Source organism: Mustela lutreola, chromosome 16, assembly GCF_030435805.1.
Source record: "Mustela lutreola isolate mMusLut2 chromosome 16, mMusLut2.pri, whole genome shotgun sequence".
Lineage (NCBI taxonomy): Eukaryota > Metazoa > Chordata > Mammalia > Carnivora > Mustelidae > Mustela > Mustela lutreola.
In genome coordinates, this window is record NC_081305.1 from 27,364,093 (window position 1) to 27,382,440 (window position 18,348).

General features: G+C 42.9%; 1 protein-coding gene across 1 annotated transcript in view; it reads left to right on the forward strand.

Annotated features, from left to right (window-relative positions):
* The first annotated feature begins 4,774 nt into the window (after positions 1-4,774).
* AMFR (autocrine motility factor receptor) overlaps positions 4,775-18,348 on the forward strand; it is a 39,487-nt gene continuing 25,913 nt past the window's right edge. Inside the window, exons 1-2 of the mRNA XM_059152959.1 lie at positions 4,775-5,206; positions 15,017-15,109. Of these exons, the coding sequence (XP_059008942.1) occupies positions 4,952-5,206; positions 15,017-15,109 (348 nt within the window). The 5' untranslated portion in view covers positions 4,775-4,951. The remainder of the gene's footprint in view (positions 5,207-15,016; positions 15,110-18,348) is intronic.

The window sequence follows — 18,348 nt, forward strand, 5'->3', positions numbered from 1 at the left end:
TAGATTTCCTGATGGAAATAGTAGAACTAGGGAAATTTAAATATGATATATTCTACAACATTAGAAGAAGGTACAAGGGAATGTTTACCATTAAGCTCTTTTTGTGTAAATTCTTAACATACTTTAAAAACTAAGTCTTAAATTGTGCATTCCAATTCTCTGTATATTAAATACTGAATACTTTTTAAATGAGCTCTTGATGGACTGATTTGTATTTTTGAATGCTTCCTGTATTCCAGGTTTGTTTATTATTAAGAGTCCTCTTTTGCATTATATAAGTACAATATATGTCATGTTGTTTTCCGTGAGTAATCTAAGTAGTGCATATTCTCTATAAATCTACTGAATGGCACTAGAAAATATTTAGTAGGTTGGTGAGTAGAAGTTTTACTCAGATGTTTTCAGTCATATTTAGAATTGACATCCCTTTGAAGAAAAGTGAAATTTGTTTTTTCCTAAATGATGAAGACTATTATGATTTTTTAATAAGCAGATGATACTTAAAATGGCATTACGATAACTTTATGAATTTATACTTTCAACAGCAGATCAGGGAGATTTCTTATTTTTTATCACTGCCTTAGCTTACAAGGTTCAGTTATTTTATTTTATTTTATTTTATTACGGGTTCCATTAAATTAGCATTTATTGGCATATAAAAATATAGTCAAATTGCCAGTCTGTTTTCTTCCATGATGAACTAAAGTGAGAGGTAGAGGTCCTCTAAATTCAACATGCCAGCAAGCAAGCAACTTAAATTTCCTTTCTTAAATGATATGACTCTTAAGGTCTCAGGTTTTTAATGACTTTATTTTTTAAGTACTTGCTCATTCACTTGAGATGAAATGCTTGGAGTAGCTTTCCACCTCAGAGTTCCTCAGACTTATTGTTTTTACTGGTTCATAGTGTTCGGACAGTATGTGCTGTTCACTAAGACTGCTTCAGAGGGCATGCGGTGTTTATGTTGCTTCGCCAGAGAAGTCTTAGTGGTTTTTGACGGTACTACAAGTCCGCTTCCTTAGCAAGGGTTTGATTTCCTACAATTATTCCACTTGTTTTGCATCATTTATTCTTTGGGTTAAACTAGACTCATTTCAAGTAGTTTGCCTTTGTTGTTCAGATGTGATGAAAAACACAATACTGTAATTTGACTTGAGCCATAAGACACATTTTAATATTAGCTCGTATTTATCAAGCTTTGTGAAGAAAAAAAAAACTGACTACAACCTAAGTGAGTCTTAAGCCAGGTTAGGTGTAATTTGCATCTTAGTGATGGGTTGTACCATAGGACTGGACAAGAATTGGGGACATACAATGTTCTCTGTTGAGGGAAAGATCAGCGCATTTAAAAACTTAAAACTTTTGGTTATTGTGTTTACATCATAGTGTACTAGCATCATTTATGGTTTGGCTTTGAGAATTTTTATGGCATTACACTTACAGAAAATGTATAAAGGAAACTGAAGTTTTGGTTATATTTTTATATTTGTAAAGTGAAAGTTTGACTAAAATGGTCACTGTTCTTTTTAAATTTTATTTTATTGTTCATTTCAATTAAAAAATAAAACAGAATGACATTCTCTGATTTGTGTGTGGCTACTAACCTTAGTGTGCCATTAGAAATCCTGCTCAGTTCTTTTTCAGTGTTGTTGGCCAGGGGCCATTAGGTAAGAGACAACTTGACAGAATAGCAAGGGTCTGAAGAACTGGGACACTGATGTTGCCCTCTCTGGCATGCCCCCATTGTATGTTAGCTGTCATCTTAGGCAGATCTAGTTTCCTGCATTGTGAAGCGGTCACTGGATTTGGAACCCAAAGACTGGGATTAGTAGTTGCCACACAATTTTGCTGTGTTGTATCATTGAGGGACTCAGTTTCCTTCCTCATCTATAAATCTTGTTGGTTCCTTTAGCCCCCCCCCCCTCAGATTTGCCTGGAAGTCATGCTCTTTGACACTGTGCTTGCTGCTTATGTAATACTGTGTAATATAATTTCAGCCTCTTAAATAGAAACAGTGTACCCAAAAGATGAGAACACCTGTGTCATAAGATCACAGTCTTAAGGTTTTATATCAGAACAAAAGTTGAACCAAACCTGATAAAGTTATTGTAAAGTTTCTCTGAAAATTTTACTCTTGTATATTGCAGGAACCCAAAAGCCATGAAAAATTATTAAAGAAAAGCTAAAAATTGAAGTATACCCATTAACTGACTTTCCCCCTACAACTTGAGTTGGTTATTGTTTCCCCCTCTGCTAGATTGAATAATGGAACACACTGGTCCAGCTAATGAAACACCAGAGTCCTGTGGGAGTACACTTAAGGTTATTGTTTAGATAAGGTAGTTTCAGTTTCTAGGATGTTGAGAATCTTCAACAACAAACTGATCTCTGCCTTTCTCAAAGAACAGTGAAAATTAAATGAAATCACGAGTATGAAAGGATTTCGGGTATTTAAAAAGTGAATAGCAGTATAGTAATTAGGTTTGACTCTTAATCTACACAAGCCGTTTTATCTGAATTGATAAAATATTTCCTTTACATCAAGCCAAATCAGAGCCACCATTCTATAAATGAGGCAGAAAATTCAGTTTCTCAGTCATTATTGGGAGACTGTGGGGCCATCTCAAAGTCTCCAAGGAATCCCGAAAGCATAAATGGTAGTCTGAAATGAGGGTGGGAGTGCAGAGAGCTCTAGCTTCTGCCATGCTCTACAGATATTTCTCTTGTCTAAGCTGGACCAGCCCCTTACGGTCTGGTGTGGTTGCCTTCCTGCCACACTGAGCCTTAGGACTCAACTGAGAACATAGTCCGTATACTTACCAAGTATTCATTCCTGTGTCTTGCTTCCTCCCCGGGTCCTCTCATGGAGTAGGATACAGTGCAAAGAACCAGAAACACTGGTTTTAGAAGGTGGGATCTGACCATGCTAAAAAAAAACAAAAACAAAAAAACCTTCAGAGGGGTGTGTGGGTGGCTTAGTTAAGCATCTAACTCTTGGTCTCAGCTCAGGCCTCAGTCTCAGGGTTGTGAGTTCTAACCCCTTGTTGGGCTCCATGCTGGTTGCGGAGCGTTCTTAAAGTGTATGGTGGCACTGCATGCCACCTCCAACCCCGCCAGCCAAATTGTTCTGTTTGATCACCGGCCCTTGGATGTTTCTAACAATTCCATCCAAAGTGGATGGTAGTAACTTTGAAAGATCTTTGTTTTCTAATTAATAGGCTTTTATTCTTTTTTTTAAAAGATTTTATTTATTTGACAGAGATCACAAGTAGGCAGAGAGGCAGGCCAAGAGAGAGGAGGAAGCAGGCTCCCCGCAGAGCAGAGAGCCAGATGTGGGGCTCAATCCCAGGACCCTGGGATCCTGACCCGAGCCAAAGGCAGAGGCTTAATTCACTGAGCCACCCAGGTGCCCCATCAATAGACTTTTAGAACTAGATTATCAGACGTGAAAGAGACTCAAAAATGGTTTAGTCCTTTTGAAAATTTTTTAAGATTCAACAAATACTGAGTACCTACTCTGGAGCAGGCACAATTCTAGGCCTTGGAGAAACAATGAGGAATAAAGACCCCCAAGCTCAAAAATTTTTGGTAGCACTTTTTTTGGGTCACATCTTTATTGAAGTGTACATTGAAATGATTTTTAGTACATTCAGAGTTTTCGGAGCCAACAGCACAATTAAAAAAAAAATCCATATTTTGCCTTTATCCTCCAGTTCCCTCATCCCTGCTCTATCTTATCCCCTGCCCCCACAAGCAACCATTATTTTGTTTTCTAGGTCCATATATCTATTTGCCCATTCTGGATATTTCATGTAAAGGGAACCACAATGTGCAGCCTTTTGTGTCTGGCTGCTTTCACTTAGCATGTTCAAGGTTCCTCTGTGGGAGCATGTGTCAGTACTGACTCATCTCCATGCAGTCCATTGTATCCATTATACCTTACTTAGCCATCCATCACGTGAGGGCCATTAGCTTGTTTCTACCCTTGACTATTATGAATAATGCTGTTACCAAAATTTGTGTACAAATTTCGTGTAGAGTTCTGTTTTCATTTTTCTTGGATATATGCCAGAGAGTGGAACGCTGGGTCAGATGGTTACCCGTGTCTTTAACTTTTTGAGGAACTTTCCAAAGAAGCTGCACTGTTTCATATACCTACCTGGTGTATGGAAGAACACATACCCATTTACTGTTAAATTAAGTCCATTTTAGACTCTGCTCGAGGCTACTAGTAAACAACAGAAACTTAAGATAACCTTACTGGCGAGAAAAAAGACTGTTGATTAATATTCTTTATCGGAGGGTCAAGCCCCTATTAATTACTCCCTAAGCAGCATGTCTTTGGACCGCCTGGGAAGCTGTTAGGCCCCACGGGGTGCTCAGGGGCACTAACTTGCTTAAACTGCGGTGGGGGCGGGTTAAGGAAACCAAGGGTCCAGTGTCCGGGAACCCCTCTCCCTGCGGGCATCGCCACGCTGCCTGGGCTCGACCGCCCGCCAGCGCCGTCGGGTCCGAGTGACGCTTTTGCTCGACCCGCCCGGCGCCCTGTGCGCCCGCGGGCCCCGCCGATCTGGGCTGTCCGCCGACGGTCATGCTAGGTGCCGGGCCCCAGAGCCTGCGGCCGAGGCCTTCGCCCGCCAGGCGGCGGCGCGACTGCTGGAGGCGGGAGACGGAGGCCGCGCCCCCGCGCCCGTCCCGCCCGCTCCCCGCTGGGGGCGGCGGCCCGCCCCGAGCCCGCCGAGGCTCTTCCGCGCCGGCAGGGGCAGCAGCGGGAGCGGCGCGGGGCGGAGCGGCGCGAGCGGCCAGGAGCGGCCCGGCCCGGCCCGGCTCGGCGGCGGCGGCGGCGGCGGCGGCGGCGACGCCAGAGCCCGAGGGCGCCGTTCGCGAGGCCGCCGCGGGAGCCTGGCCGCAGCGCGGGGAGGCCTGGGGCCTGGAGGCCGCCGCTGCCGCCATGCCGCTGCTCTTCCTGGAGCGATTCCCCTGGCCCAGCCTCCGCACCTACACGGGCCTCAGCGGCCTGGCTCTGCTCGGCACCATCGTCAGCGCCTACCGCGCCCTCAGCCAGCCCGAGGCCGGGCCCGGGGAGCCGGAGCCGCCAACGGCCCCGGTGCAGACGGAGCCGGACGTGCCCTCCCGGCCTAGCGCTGGCGGCCCCCGGGCCCGCGACGTGGCCCAGTACCTGCTCTCGGACAGTCTGTTCGTGTGGGTGAGCGAGGCTGCCCCGGCCGCCGCGGGGGAGCTGGCGGGAGGTGGGGGCCGCCATGTCACCCATTATGTGCGGGGGGCGTGGCTGGGCCGGGGTCGCCTCCCCGGGGCCGGCGGCTGCGGGGCCTGGGGGGGCGGGGTCCGCCGGGGAGCTTGCGGGCGGACCGAAGGCTGAGGGGCCGGGGTGGCCCGGGGGGCGCCGAGAGAGCAGCTGGGCCGACAGCGGGGGTGGCTTGAGGAAGGGGCTCCCCGAGGCGCGGAGGGCACGCGGCCGGGCCCGGGGAGGGGAAGAGTCTAGGGGGTGGGGGGGTGGGGTGCCCGAGGGACCCCGGGAGGGAAACTCGAGGACCTCCGGGAGCCGGTTACCCCGGCGGTTCAGGGAATTGTGGAGGGAAGTTGAAAGGCTTTTCCGGCTCGGTCCGCACGGGAATGTTAGTAATGGGCTGCCAGTGAAGAGGAGGGGGTTAGAGACGAATCTTGTGTTGGCCAAGGGAGAATTTTACGCATCAGGGTGTGTTGGGACATTTGTGTGAGGAGACTGGCTCTCTCCCCTAACTTTTCTTTTCTTTCTGCCCTTAAGTATATGGTTGTCCTGTTTGGGTCAAACACACAACCCGTGCTTTCTTTCCTGCTGCCTTTACCTGGTGATTCATGACAGTTTCCTTTGATGTCTGAAGGCAGTAAAACATTCGCAGTCTAGAGCTGGCTCATCGTTTTCACTCAGGAGTTTCTCCTTTTAGTGATCCATTTTAAAACAGTGTTTTCAGTTTGTCTGCCAGTGCAAGATAAAGCAGCACCTACAAGGCATACAGGCTGGTTTCGCTTGTTAGGACAGATAATTTCAAGCTGGGCAGATCAACGGTATTTTGGAAGAACTTTGGTTCCACCTTGGCCTTGAATGCCAGGCGTGTACATGCACACGTGCGTGCACACACGCAGACACAGAATGATCAGAAAAGTTGCTCCAGGATTTAGGTCTGTCACTTGGGCTCACTAGGGTGTCTTGGGGCTTGTCTTCTCTTACAGTTCCCATTTGGGGTTAAGAGTAGGCTGTAAATGACTAAGATTAATATTCCAAGGATAGAGAATGATACACAACTCATTTGTTATAATTAATCCCACTGTGCTTCATCAGGAAGCTGTGGGATTTATGAACTCGGTGGGCTGTGGATTAAGTCTTCTGGTCCTTCTGATGAAGAGATTATTAGAAGACAGTGAGGTGTGAAGTTTTATTCTTTCACTGCTGTGTACATGACTTTGGTACTGTGTAAACAGTAGGAAAGAAGGGAGAAGAGAAAGAACTCACGTCACCTCTCTTTTGTCTTAATTTCCAATCTATTTTTTCATTTGAGTTAGCAGGTAAACAACTTAAAGTGATGTGAAGAGTGTTTCTGCCAAATGTTTAGATTATAATGTATTCTTTGATAACCTAAGTACGAGACCTAAATAAGCCTTTGAGTTGTAACTACTATAGAACTACTAGTATTATTTAGTGGTTTTTTTCCCCCTAAGAGTTTTTTGTTTTTGTTTTTACCAAACTCGTGTTCAAATTCCAGGTTAACACCTCTTCATAAAATGCTGCATAAAGCCTGTTGATTATCCTGTGAAAATTATTTCTTTTGAGAAAATTTCCATTTTAAGAAATTTCCAATTCCCCCCCCAGCCTTTTCACTAGAGGTCTTACCTAAAGCAGGTTTCTCTTTTCTTCCTGATCTGTTGATGGTTGTTTTCCTTTTTCAGTTGATCTTAATTGTTTTCCTGCTGGTTTTCCCGCTTTCATGCTGGCCTGCCTTGGGTTTCTCAGATCCTCCACGTGTGCTCTGGAAGCTTTCCTCTTCGCCCATGGCGTAGTTTCTGCTCTAGTAGCTGAGCAGGAGCCACCGTCTCCAAAGCCTGCTTCCTTAGGCTGACAGATAGCATGATCGAGTGATATCTGGTGGGGCATTGGTCAAAATGGATCCCTTTGGCACCCTGCCCAAAGACATTCAGATTCAATTTTTTAAAAACCAAGCAAGACAAATCAAAAACTGATCTTTCTGCCAGTTTGCAAATCCTCCTAGCTGTTGTTTGGCATACTGGAATCTCTAAAACTTATCTTTGTAGAGCACAATTTAAATTAATACACGTCTGATAGCATCTCAGGAGGTTTTTTTTTTTTTTTTTATTTGACAGACAGAGATCACAAGTAGGCAGAGAGAGAGGTGGAGGGGAAGCAGGCTCCCTGCTGAGCAGAGAGCCTGATGCAGGGCTCTATCTTAGGACCCTGAGATCATGACCTGAGCCAAAGGCAGAGGCTTTAAGCCACCGAACCACCCAGGCGCCCAACAGGAAGTTTTGATTAACAAACTCAATTCAGAACCTTTCAGAGGTACCATTTGGGGCAATCTGGAGGGCATAGCTGTGAACCCTTTCCCTCACGCTCGAAACAGTCCATATTGAAACAGTCCATAGACAAATAAAGCAAAATTCGGTAAGTCATAATAGATCCATAAAAAAAAATATGGCAGCGTCTGGAGGAAAGAGAAAATGATGCCTAGGGGAAGTATGCTTGGAAGGTGATATTTGATATTTGAACCCAGCCTTGGGAGGTAAGAAGGATCTCAGCAAGCTGCATGGTGTATTTTAAGGAGAGAAAACGGAGTATGAAGCTCAGATGGTATATAAAAGGTAGTACAGGGCCTGTGCTGAACGGCTCATAAACTGGGCTCTTAAATTACAACTCCCTTGGGTCCTATGATTAAGAGTGGGGTATATGTCTCAAAATGGCAACCTGGTACTTGAAAAATGTAGTTTCTCAGATAGTATCCAGGGATCACTTAAGGGGAAAGGCAGAGCTTTGGAGTCTTCATTTTGATAAATGTCCCAGGTGATTTTTTTTTTTAAGATTTTATTTATTTATTTGACAGAGTGAGATCACAAGTAGGCAGAGAGGCAGGCAGAGAGAGAGAGGAGGAAGCAGGCTCCCTGCCAATCAGAGAGCCCAATACGGGACTTGATCCCAGGACCCTGAGATCATGACCTGAGCTGAAGGCAGAGGCTTAACCCACTGAGCCACCCAGGAGCCCCCAGGTGATTTTTTTACTAATGGTTGAGAAATGGATTAGGGAGCATAAGATGTGGGGTGAGGGTCAGATTATGTAAACCTTGCCAGCCCTTCTAAGGAGTATGGACATTATTTTGTGGGCCATAGGGTTTAAGTGGGAGGGGAGGGGAGAGGGGCTGTCATGATGAAACGGTTTTCTCCAGAGTGACCTGTGGCAGCAGTGGTGAGGGTGGCAAGAGGCCTGGAGATGTTGTGATTTAAGACCTCCCCCAAAGAGGTCTCTCCAATTGCGCCCCCCACCCACCGTGTGGGTGTTGAGAATAGGTTCAAGGGGAGACTCCAGTGTTCTCACACTAGCAAACACCCAGGTTTGATGTGATCACTTGTTTCTTCATGTCTTTCTAGAACTTTCATTCTAAAGTTTCATTCGAGATTAGGTTTTTTACCTAATTTTATTTTACGGTTTTCAGGTGACCTAGGCTTATTTTATAATTTTCAGGTGGCCCTTTGGTTAAGTACCTCTTGATCCATTCTGTATTATATGTTTTTTTTTTTAAGATTTTATTTATTTGACAAAAAGAGATCACAAGTAGACAGACAGAGAGAGAGAGGAGGAAGCAGGCTCCCTGCCAAGCAGAGAGCCTGATTCGGGGCTCGATCCCAGGACCCTGAGATCATGACCTCAGCTGAAGGCAGAGGCTTAACCCACTGAGCCACCCAGGTGCCCCTCTATTCCATATTGTTTTGAATTGTACAGGAATGTTTGGCTTTTCTACTCCTTTATTCATATTATTTTCATTACTGTCTCCTTTCTTGTTTTTTATTTTCCTTTTTTTCAGATTTGCTTCTAAAATTATAAGATCAGGACATGGTAAAATGGAGAAATGAGAATATAAGTGTTAAGGTTCTGACATAGTTATATGCAAATCAAGTAATTTAAATACACATCTCGGTGGGGGGGGCACAAAAATGGAGGAAAGTGAACAACTGACCATTTAGAGCAGGGGTGGGCAAGCTGGTGGCCTGTTTGGCCTGGCCTGTTTTGTACAGTCCATTTAGCTAATGATGGTTTTTTTATTTTTCAAAAAAAATTTTTTTTTAAGGGGAAGATTATTTGATGGTGAGTGTGGCCTGTTAAGCCTAAAACATTTATTACCTGATAGCCCATTAGAGAAAACGTTGCTGACTCCTGTTTTAAAGAGCCCATCTTCATGTAATTATGAAACTTCGGGATTAAAAGTAATTTACTAGGTTTGAGTCTTTATGAGTTGACTATTCCAGTGAAGTTTAGAGAAAAATATTAGCTTTAGAAATGTTGGGGCAGGGGCACCTGGGTGGCTCAGTGGGTTAAAGCCTCTGCCTTTCTGCTCAGGTCATGATCCCAGAGTCCTGGGATCGAGTCTCACATCAGGCTCTCTGCTCTGCCGGGAGCCTGCTTTCTCCTCTTTGTCTGTCTGCCTTCCTCTCTGCCTACTTGTGATCTCTGTCAGTCAAATAAATAAAATCTTAAAAATTTTTTTAAAAATTAAAAAAAAAGAAAAGTTGGGCTGCTAAGGAAAAAGGGAACACTTCTGAATAAGAGGATATAAGCCTAGATAAACAACTGAAAAATATAGGAAGGATCCCTGATATTGTGAAAAGAGGAACACTGTCATCAATGTGATAAGGAGGAGTATGCATTTTTGCATTTTATTGTGTTGTATTTATTTATTTTTTTAAGATTTATTCATTTATTTGAGAGAGAAAGAGCATGAATGCTGGGGAGGGAGAGGTGGTGCAGCAGAGGGAGAGGGAAAGAGAGTCTTAAACTCTCTGAGCATGGAGCCCGACCAGGGCTCAGTCTCACGACCCTGAGATCATTACTAGAGCTGAAACTAAGAGTTGGTCGCTCAACCGAGAGCACCCCCAAGTGCCTCATTATGTCATTTTATACTTGTCACAGGGAGCCTGCAGAGAGATAACGTGTTTTAGTTGTTCTTCCAGGGAAGAGACAATGGTGTGGGGGGGAGGTGGTGGTTAGTGCTGGTGTTAAGTAGGAGACTAAGAAATAACCATATTGATTCTCTTCTTGAGACAGTTCCTGGTACTTTAACCAGCTTTCATTACAAGCTCATAAATCACACCCCATTGGTGGCCAGCGTGTTACAGGACCCAAAATACCTCCAGGGTTACACAGTGAAAAACGTGGCTAAGCTGTTTCAGAGTTATCTGCTCTTTTCTCTTTTCCTCTCAAGCCAAACTGTCTTATAATTTAGTTTCTGTTGTTCCCAAGTAGCACAGTAGACCCATTCTGGGAGGGAAATTTTCTTATGGGGACTTAAAGGGAATTACTTTAAGCCTGATTAAGTAGGAGTTCCTTGGGGTCACTACTATCTGATGTTTTTTGTTATAGGCTGCTCAGAACAAACAAAACTTGTTTTGTTCTTTTTTTCTTTTTGTAGGCTAACACAAAAGAAAGATGTTTCCTGAGGTTTTAAAAATAGTATTTAAGGTTTTTACATTGGCACAGATAAGAGAAACTTCTGAAGCATTTTAGTACAGTAGGAACACCATGTAACAAGATCACTGAGGCCACCCAGTTTGGGATTGCTAGTTATCAGTCTCCCACAATGGTGAGAAAAATAAATGTGGAACTTCAGAACTGGTCAGAAAGTTTAATAGACTCTAAACTTTAGAAGAATTAATTAAATGGGCGCCTGGGTGGCCCAGTGGGTTAAGCCTCTGCCTTCGGCTCAGGTCATGATCTCAAGGTCCTGGGATTGAGCCCCGCATCAGGCTCTCTGCTTCCCCCTCTCCCTGTGCCTGCCTCTCTGCCTACTTGTGATCTCTCTTTCTGTCAAATAAATAAAATCTTTAAAAAAAAAAAAAAAAGAAAGAAAGAAAGAAAAAAAAGAAAAATTAATTTAAAAAATTAAATAATGCATGGTCATGGTGCAGAAGTCTCAGTGAGATACAGTGAAAAGTAGGTCTTCTGCTTCTCTTTCTCAGAAGTGGCCATTACCACCTTTTTTCTTTTCTTTTCTTTTTTTTTTAAGATTTTATTTATTTATATGAGAGACAGCGAACAAGCGAGCGAGCGAGAGAGAGCACACACACAAACGGGCAGAGGGAGAGAGAGAAGGAAGCTCCGCTGCCGAGCAGGGGGCCAATGCAGGTCTCCATCGTGACCTGAGCCAAAGGCAGACGCTTCACCGACTGAGCCACCCAGGCGCCCCACCCCCAGTAGCACTTTCTTGTAATTAGTAGAAGTAGAAGACCAAGAAACAGGTTGTTCAAGTCCTTGACACTGTTCCCATCTATGATGATACAGATGAATCTGTGTGTACATATGCATATGCTTTCTCTTACATACAGGGTAGCGTGGTAATGGCATTTCTACACCTTGCTTTTTTAACAGTGAACGAGTTATCTTGAAGGTTCCATACAATGCTAGTAGAGAGCTGCTGAGTTAGTTATCCTGGCTTCATTGTATTCCACCGAATGGCTGGCTGGCAGTTTATTGAACTTGCCTCTCTGATGGACATTTAATTGTTCTCCATTTTTCTGCTGTTGGCGAACAGGGCTCCAGTGATGAACTCCTCATCTTTACATTCAGTCTGGGTTCTGCCTGCAAGGAAAAACTAGCTAGTTGCATAGAACAGATAAAGCGAAGTTAGCACTTTTGGTGTGGTCTATGTGGATAATGTGTGGTTCAGACCAGGCGTGCTAGAGGTGAGCCTCATTTTGATTATTGGAGGTGAGAAGGTGGATTTACATCTGGGTTAACGTGTGGTTTCTGTAAGAATATTACTGGTTGGGATTTGCTGTAATGTATTTAGTTAATTTTTTAGAATGAAATATTTCAGTTAGAAAACACCACTTATCCATTTATTTTGCTTTCTGTCCTATTTGGAAGCCCAGGAACAAATGGTTTCATACAGTGTGAAATTTAGCAAACATTCACACGTAGGACCATGGTAAAAAAATTTTTTTCTAAAGATTTTTAAAATTTTTTGATAGAGCAGAGGGAGTGGGAGAAGCAGGCTTCCTGCTGAGCAGGGAGCCTGATGCCCAGTGCTGTCCCAGGACCCTTGGATCATGACCTGAGCTGAAGACAGATGTTTAACTGACTGAGCCACCCAGGCGGCCCCCATTTTTAAAATTTTTTTTCGTATAGGCGATTTTTTTTTTCTAACTGAAGTGCAGTTGATGGGATTTGCTTTTAAGTGAGGAATGCTACAATTATGTTATTTCCATATTTGTAATTTTTCAAGGCTTTAATCAGGTGAGAATTTATCATATATTGTCATTTTTCTATAAATAGACATAGAATAGCTATTAATAATCGTTAAGGTGTTTTTAAAAACACTTTGTTCATCATCTTAAAATCATTATTAGTTGTAATTTAGTTTCAATTCTGTGTAGCTCTAGCTTTCATATTAAGTTTACAGAAAGTTAGCTCCTTTCTACATAAATTCCCTTTCTTGTATCAATATATTTTCTCCTTTTCCCCCCTTATCCTTGCTAATTTTTAAATCTTATATTGAAATTAAAATAAATGATTATCTGTGAGTGATGGAATTATGACAGACTCCATTTAAAAAAAAGATTGATTTTTTAAACTGTATTTTTGAACTTTAAGAAATGTAACTGAGAAATAGTAAATAATACTCTACTTTTTGTTTTGTAATCCAAGATATATGAGAATGTGCTTTTGGATAGAGCAATGATTAAGCCACCCAAGTTTACTTTCTTCTCCTGTATTGATTGCTGTCCCTGGAGCCTGCGAATTGTGTTGTTAGATGCTTATCAAGTTCTGTGTCCTGTAGATTCTAAAAGCTCTTTGCAGGGTCTAGAGCTCCCCCACTTCTCTTAACCTCCCACATGCCTTGAACAAGTAATTCTCAATGTGCGGACTTTCTTTATTTCCTATGCTACTACATGCAAAACCAGCAAGAATTCTTTTTTTAAACTGTGTTGTAATTAGGCCAGGGGATGTTTGGCTGACTTAAAAAATTCCGTTCAGGGGCACCTGGCAGGCTCAGTCGATAGAACATACAACTCTTGATCTCAGGGTCGTGACGTCCAGCCTCACGTTGGGGGTAGAGTTTACTTTAAAAAAACCAAAAAAGCAAAAACAAAAACAAAAACCCAAAACTGCTCAGCTAGGAGATGCGGCATGAAGGATTGTGGTTGTGGTTTTGTTTGATTAAGTTTTTCTTAATTAGCATGACTAAAGTTCCCATTGGCTGGTTTCAAACACAATGAAAAGAAACCTGCACATCTTTTTCATCTCCTTAAAAATGAGTTTTCTAAGCTGTTTTTTGGGCGGTTTTGTATAGGGCTCTTCAACCAGGGAGTCACCAATTAGGGATATAGGATGTTTTGGGTAACTGATTTGGATTTTTCCTGATTATTTGCAGGTTTAATTAATGACCAGAGCAGTTTCAGCCAAACTATTTTTTTTTTAATTCTTTAAGACCATATCACGTATTTCCTTGTCCCATTAGGCAGAATAGGACTAAACGTAATTTAATCTTTTTGTAAGGAATCGGGGCTGCCATTGTGTGTGTTCTCCCGAAGGGGTAGATGATGCGAGATCCTGAGAGGGACCTGAAGGCCTAGATCTGAAGGAACTTGTTTCCTTATATTACTTTTTTGGTCTTTTTTTTTTTTTCCTTCCACAGTATCATTTGCTTCTTTTAAAAATAGAGGGAGGAAGGACCCGGGAAGAAGATTATGGCCATCTTCCTGTAAAGTTAGTGAATCAAAGCTTGAAGCAGTCTTTACATTGAGTTAGGGTTCATTTCCATGTGTTCTCAATACAAGTCATGTTTACTGTCTTTATCAAAAGACTTTTTGGGTCTTTTTGGCTTTTGGGGTCATGCAGAGTTTTAAAAAATCGTTTGAGCATCAGTGGTAAGATGTGTCCCACTAGCTTCTTGGTCAAGGGCAGCCCACTCCTTCATTTTGTGAGCATTAGATTTGTTGTTTAGGTGTGGGGATATCCATCTCTTAATTATCTAAGGAAAGAGAAGATTTCCCATCTCCTATTGAAGAAGGCCTTGGTTTTGTAGTGGTGGCTCCTGGTGGCCTTCCAGTTCTCAGACAGCCCTGCCAGTTTGTTTCTTCCTTCTTCCTGGTTCCTCAGTTCCATTCCCCTCTGATGCCCTGGATCCGTTCCTTGAAGACCAGCACTGCGCACCGAGAACATTTATCTTTTGGCTGGTAGATTGTCCCATTGTAGTACATATGTGTATATACACATATCCCTATATATGTACAGGGTCTTGTGGCTTTTTTGGGGACCATCAGCACTCTCCTCCTCATCTGCTATTTGTTTGGCAGGGCAGAGTAGGATGTTTGGGTGCTGGGTTTTAGTTCACGATAACCTCAACTTCTAGAAGAGCTTTCTTCAAGGCTCCCAAAATCTTAATGTAGGAAATGATACACCAAAGAGATACCTATGGCTTACAAGGTACATACAGTTCTGCAGCTTTTGTACAGTGCAGTCAGGGCTGAAGGGGAAGGTGGCCTGCTGGATGGTACATACTGGGTCAGGGCTCTGTGATTAACTGGTGAGCCGGTGCCTCTCCTTCCCACTCCTCATCTCTGCCACCAACACTCATAAAAGTGTGTGCCTTCAAATATTCCTTATCTTGTAATGGCAGGGAACTGTGGAGGCCCAGTCCTTAGAAGTGATTGTTGAATTCCTAATACAAAATTTTTACACCTGCCTTTATTTTTCAACAGGAGGAAATAAACTTTCTTTCTTTGGTTTGTATACAGGTTCTAGTAAATACCGCATGCTGTGTTTTGATGTTGGTGGCTAAGCTAATCCAGTGTATCGTGTTTGGCCCTCTTCGAGTGAGTGAGAGGCAGGTAAGTCTAACCTTAGGATGGATTCTAGTGACCAGATTTTTTTTTTTTTACTTTGTGTTTAATATAATTTTAAACTTACAGAAGGATTGCACGACTACTCTAAAGAGCGTCTGTGTGCCCCTTACCCAGATTCGCCGTTGTCAGCATTCTGTCCCATGTGCTTTCACATTTGTCTTTTCTTTATATTTTTTCTGACCCATTTGAGAATAAGTTGTGAACATCATACCCCTGTCCCTCCAAATACTTCAGTATGTATTTCCCAAGAGCAAGGACATTTTCTTAGGTAACTGTAGCACAATGCTCAAAATCAAGAAACTTAGCATTGATAAAATACTTTCTGGAATCCACAGTTCATGTTCAGTGTAGCCAAGTTGTCCCAGTCCTGCTTGCTTCTTGTAGCTCTTTTCCCCATGACTCTCATGAGTGCAGTTTTTAAGGAAGCAGACGTTTGTTTTCGTTTTAGTTTGAATAATAATGAACATCCCTCTTTAGAATATAGGTTCTTTTCCAAAAGAATTACTGAGAGATTTAAATTTCTCCCCTTGGAAAAGTAAATTAAGATTCATCCTTCCACAAGCAGAAGATTAGGTGACTTGTTCTGTTTCAGTTGGCATAGTCTGACATTGGGACATTACTCCCAGAAGGTACATGTATATGGGCAGGACATGCTTTTAATGAAGGTGCCACAAGCATGCTGTACAGACTGTCGGGCACCCAAGGATTTTAGCGTGGAATGTAGAATGGTGTGTCTACAAATAAGAATTTAGAACTGGCCTTAAGACAACAACATATAAACAGAACTAGATTTCACTTTTTCTTATCTCAGCGATGAGACACAGGGACCTGCTACCTTGAACTTCTATTGGCCTTGCTCCTTACCTACCCTTTCTACCCAGGTCCCCTGTTACCAGATCAGCTGAGGTCCTAGTTCCGAGCTTAACCGAGGTTAGTGTGCGCTTGAGCCCTTGGATGCAGGGCTCTTACGAGCAGGACTGTTTGTTCTCCCAGAGAGTTTTCGCTGGTGAATATTTAGCACTTTCTCCAAAATATCAACTCCATGTGTCTCCCAGGTGTAGCATCCATGGGAGGTCATTTTTGGGGTAGGAATCAAAAGCCCCTTTTGATGCTTCTTTCTTTGTAAAGAAAATCTTCTGGCTTGCAGGCCAGACATTGGTCAGGCTAGGCAAGCCATCTCCTCGCGGGTGGACTGATCTGGCACCAGTGGGCCTCCATCTACTGGTTTCATTTTCCTGAAATGGTAAGTATCTGCTCAAAATTTTCAGAACACATTACCCTGGAGCATTGCAGAGATTTTTACCATGTCTAGAGGTAACGGGCACATCTGTGATTCTACTTCGAGTTTTTCGGTCCAGATCACATCTTTATCTTACTTATTTATTTAAAGCTTGTTATTTGAGTATAGCTGAGACACAGCGATACCTTCGCTTCAGCTCTCCACCACGGTGATTCACAGCTCTCTAGTCATTCTGCTGTGCTCGCCACCATGATGACTTTTGTTCTGATGCGTGTCATCCGGCGGCATTTATCAAACACTAGTTTGAGCTAGAACTCTGCAGAATTGACATGGGTTTGCTCTGTGGGTGATTCAGGGAAGTTCAAGAAATAAAGTCTCGCTGGAGGCAGAGACACTGAACGCTGAAAGTGGGATAAAAAAAGAGACTCTTCCGTGGAGGTTTAGAGCAAGGAATTTTCTTTTTTCGGGCACGTCATGCCTGCTATGGTGCATGTCCCAGCACTGTATGTATAGGAGCCTAGTCGGTCTCCCCAGTGGTTCTGGGAGGGGACACCAGGCTCAGGAGGCCCACCTTGTATGTGGGGAGACCGAAGCACAGGAACGTTAAGTGACTCATCGCAAGTCGCATAGCAAATACATGGTGGGCTGAAGGTTCAAAACCTAAGCACAAGATGTCCTGCGTTCACCTTGTACTTCACCTGTCCTTGATCTGGAAGCAGGCGTTCACCAAAGGTTCTTAGCTCCCTTTGTTCTTTGTGCAAACGATGTACAGTCGTTATAGTGCGTAGAAGTGCCCAAAATAATAATCTTATCTTTCAGTAGTCCTTCATTTGTTACACATTTAGGTTCAGTTATTTCTGTTTCTATTCAGTTTTGCTTTTTTCTGTTTTGTTTGAATTTGTGAGACATCTCTTATGGTTCAGAACAATTTCTGAGAATGTACTTAGGAGTCCTGTTTCATTCTTACCTCTTTGCTCAGTTCCCACCCTTCCCACAGATGGCTCAGTAGTGTGTTTTAGGGGCTAGACTCCCCTCCTTGACCTTGATTTTAAAAACCGATGTCCTCCATATAGACAGAGTTACTCTTCCTCCACCCCTGGGAGAGTACATTTATCCAACTTCTTTGGAAACCAGGGTGGTACTTATTAGAAACTGCAAAAACATTCATAACCTTTGATTCCATAATGCTGAAGAAATACAAACTCTGGCCAAGATATTCATTACAACATTTTCCGAATGGAGACGAAAACAATTGCATTGTCCATCTGTAACCGCTAAAATGGTATATTCATGGATTATTCACTGACAACTGGTCAGGTTCTCACAATGTGAGAAGTGAAATAAAGCAGTGTGCAAAATTAAGGTTTTGCACATTAGGAAGAAGAAAAGAGAAATGCATAAAAATGCTAAGGCATCATTTTTGTTTGACTTTTCTTACCAAGTATAGACTGGTGAATGAACATATGGTATTTGTTAATCTGAAGGATGTTTAAAAAGAACAAGCCTAATCTTTTCTATTGTTTATGACTCCAAAGAGCAGAAGTATTAAAAATGATACTTGTAACCTTCACCATTTTAAAAATTTTGTGTTGGCAGTATTTGTATTATTCTTAATATGCAGGGTACTAGATGAATATCACTCTCCTTTTTTTTTTTTTTTTTTTTTTTTTTAAAGATTTATTTATTTATTTATTTGACAGAGAGAAATCACAAGTAGATGGAGAGGCAGGCAGAGAGAGAGAGAGAGGGAAGCAGGCTCCCTGCTGAGCAGAGAGCCCGATGCGGGACTTGATCCCAGGGCCCTGAGATCATGACCTGAGCCGAAGGCAGCGGCTTAACCCACTGAGCCACCCAGGCGCCCCTATCACTCTCCTTTTGATGGCTAAAACTTTATAACTGACCGAGGGTTACAACCCAGAGTCTACACATGATTTTCTAGGGGCCTTACCTTTATTCTTTGGAGAGTTTATTTTTTATTTTTTTA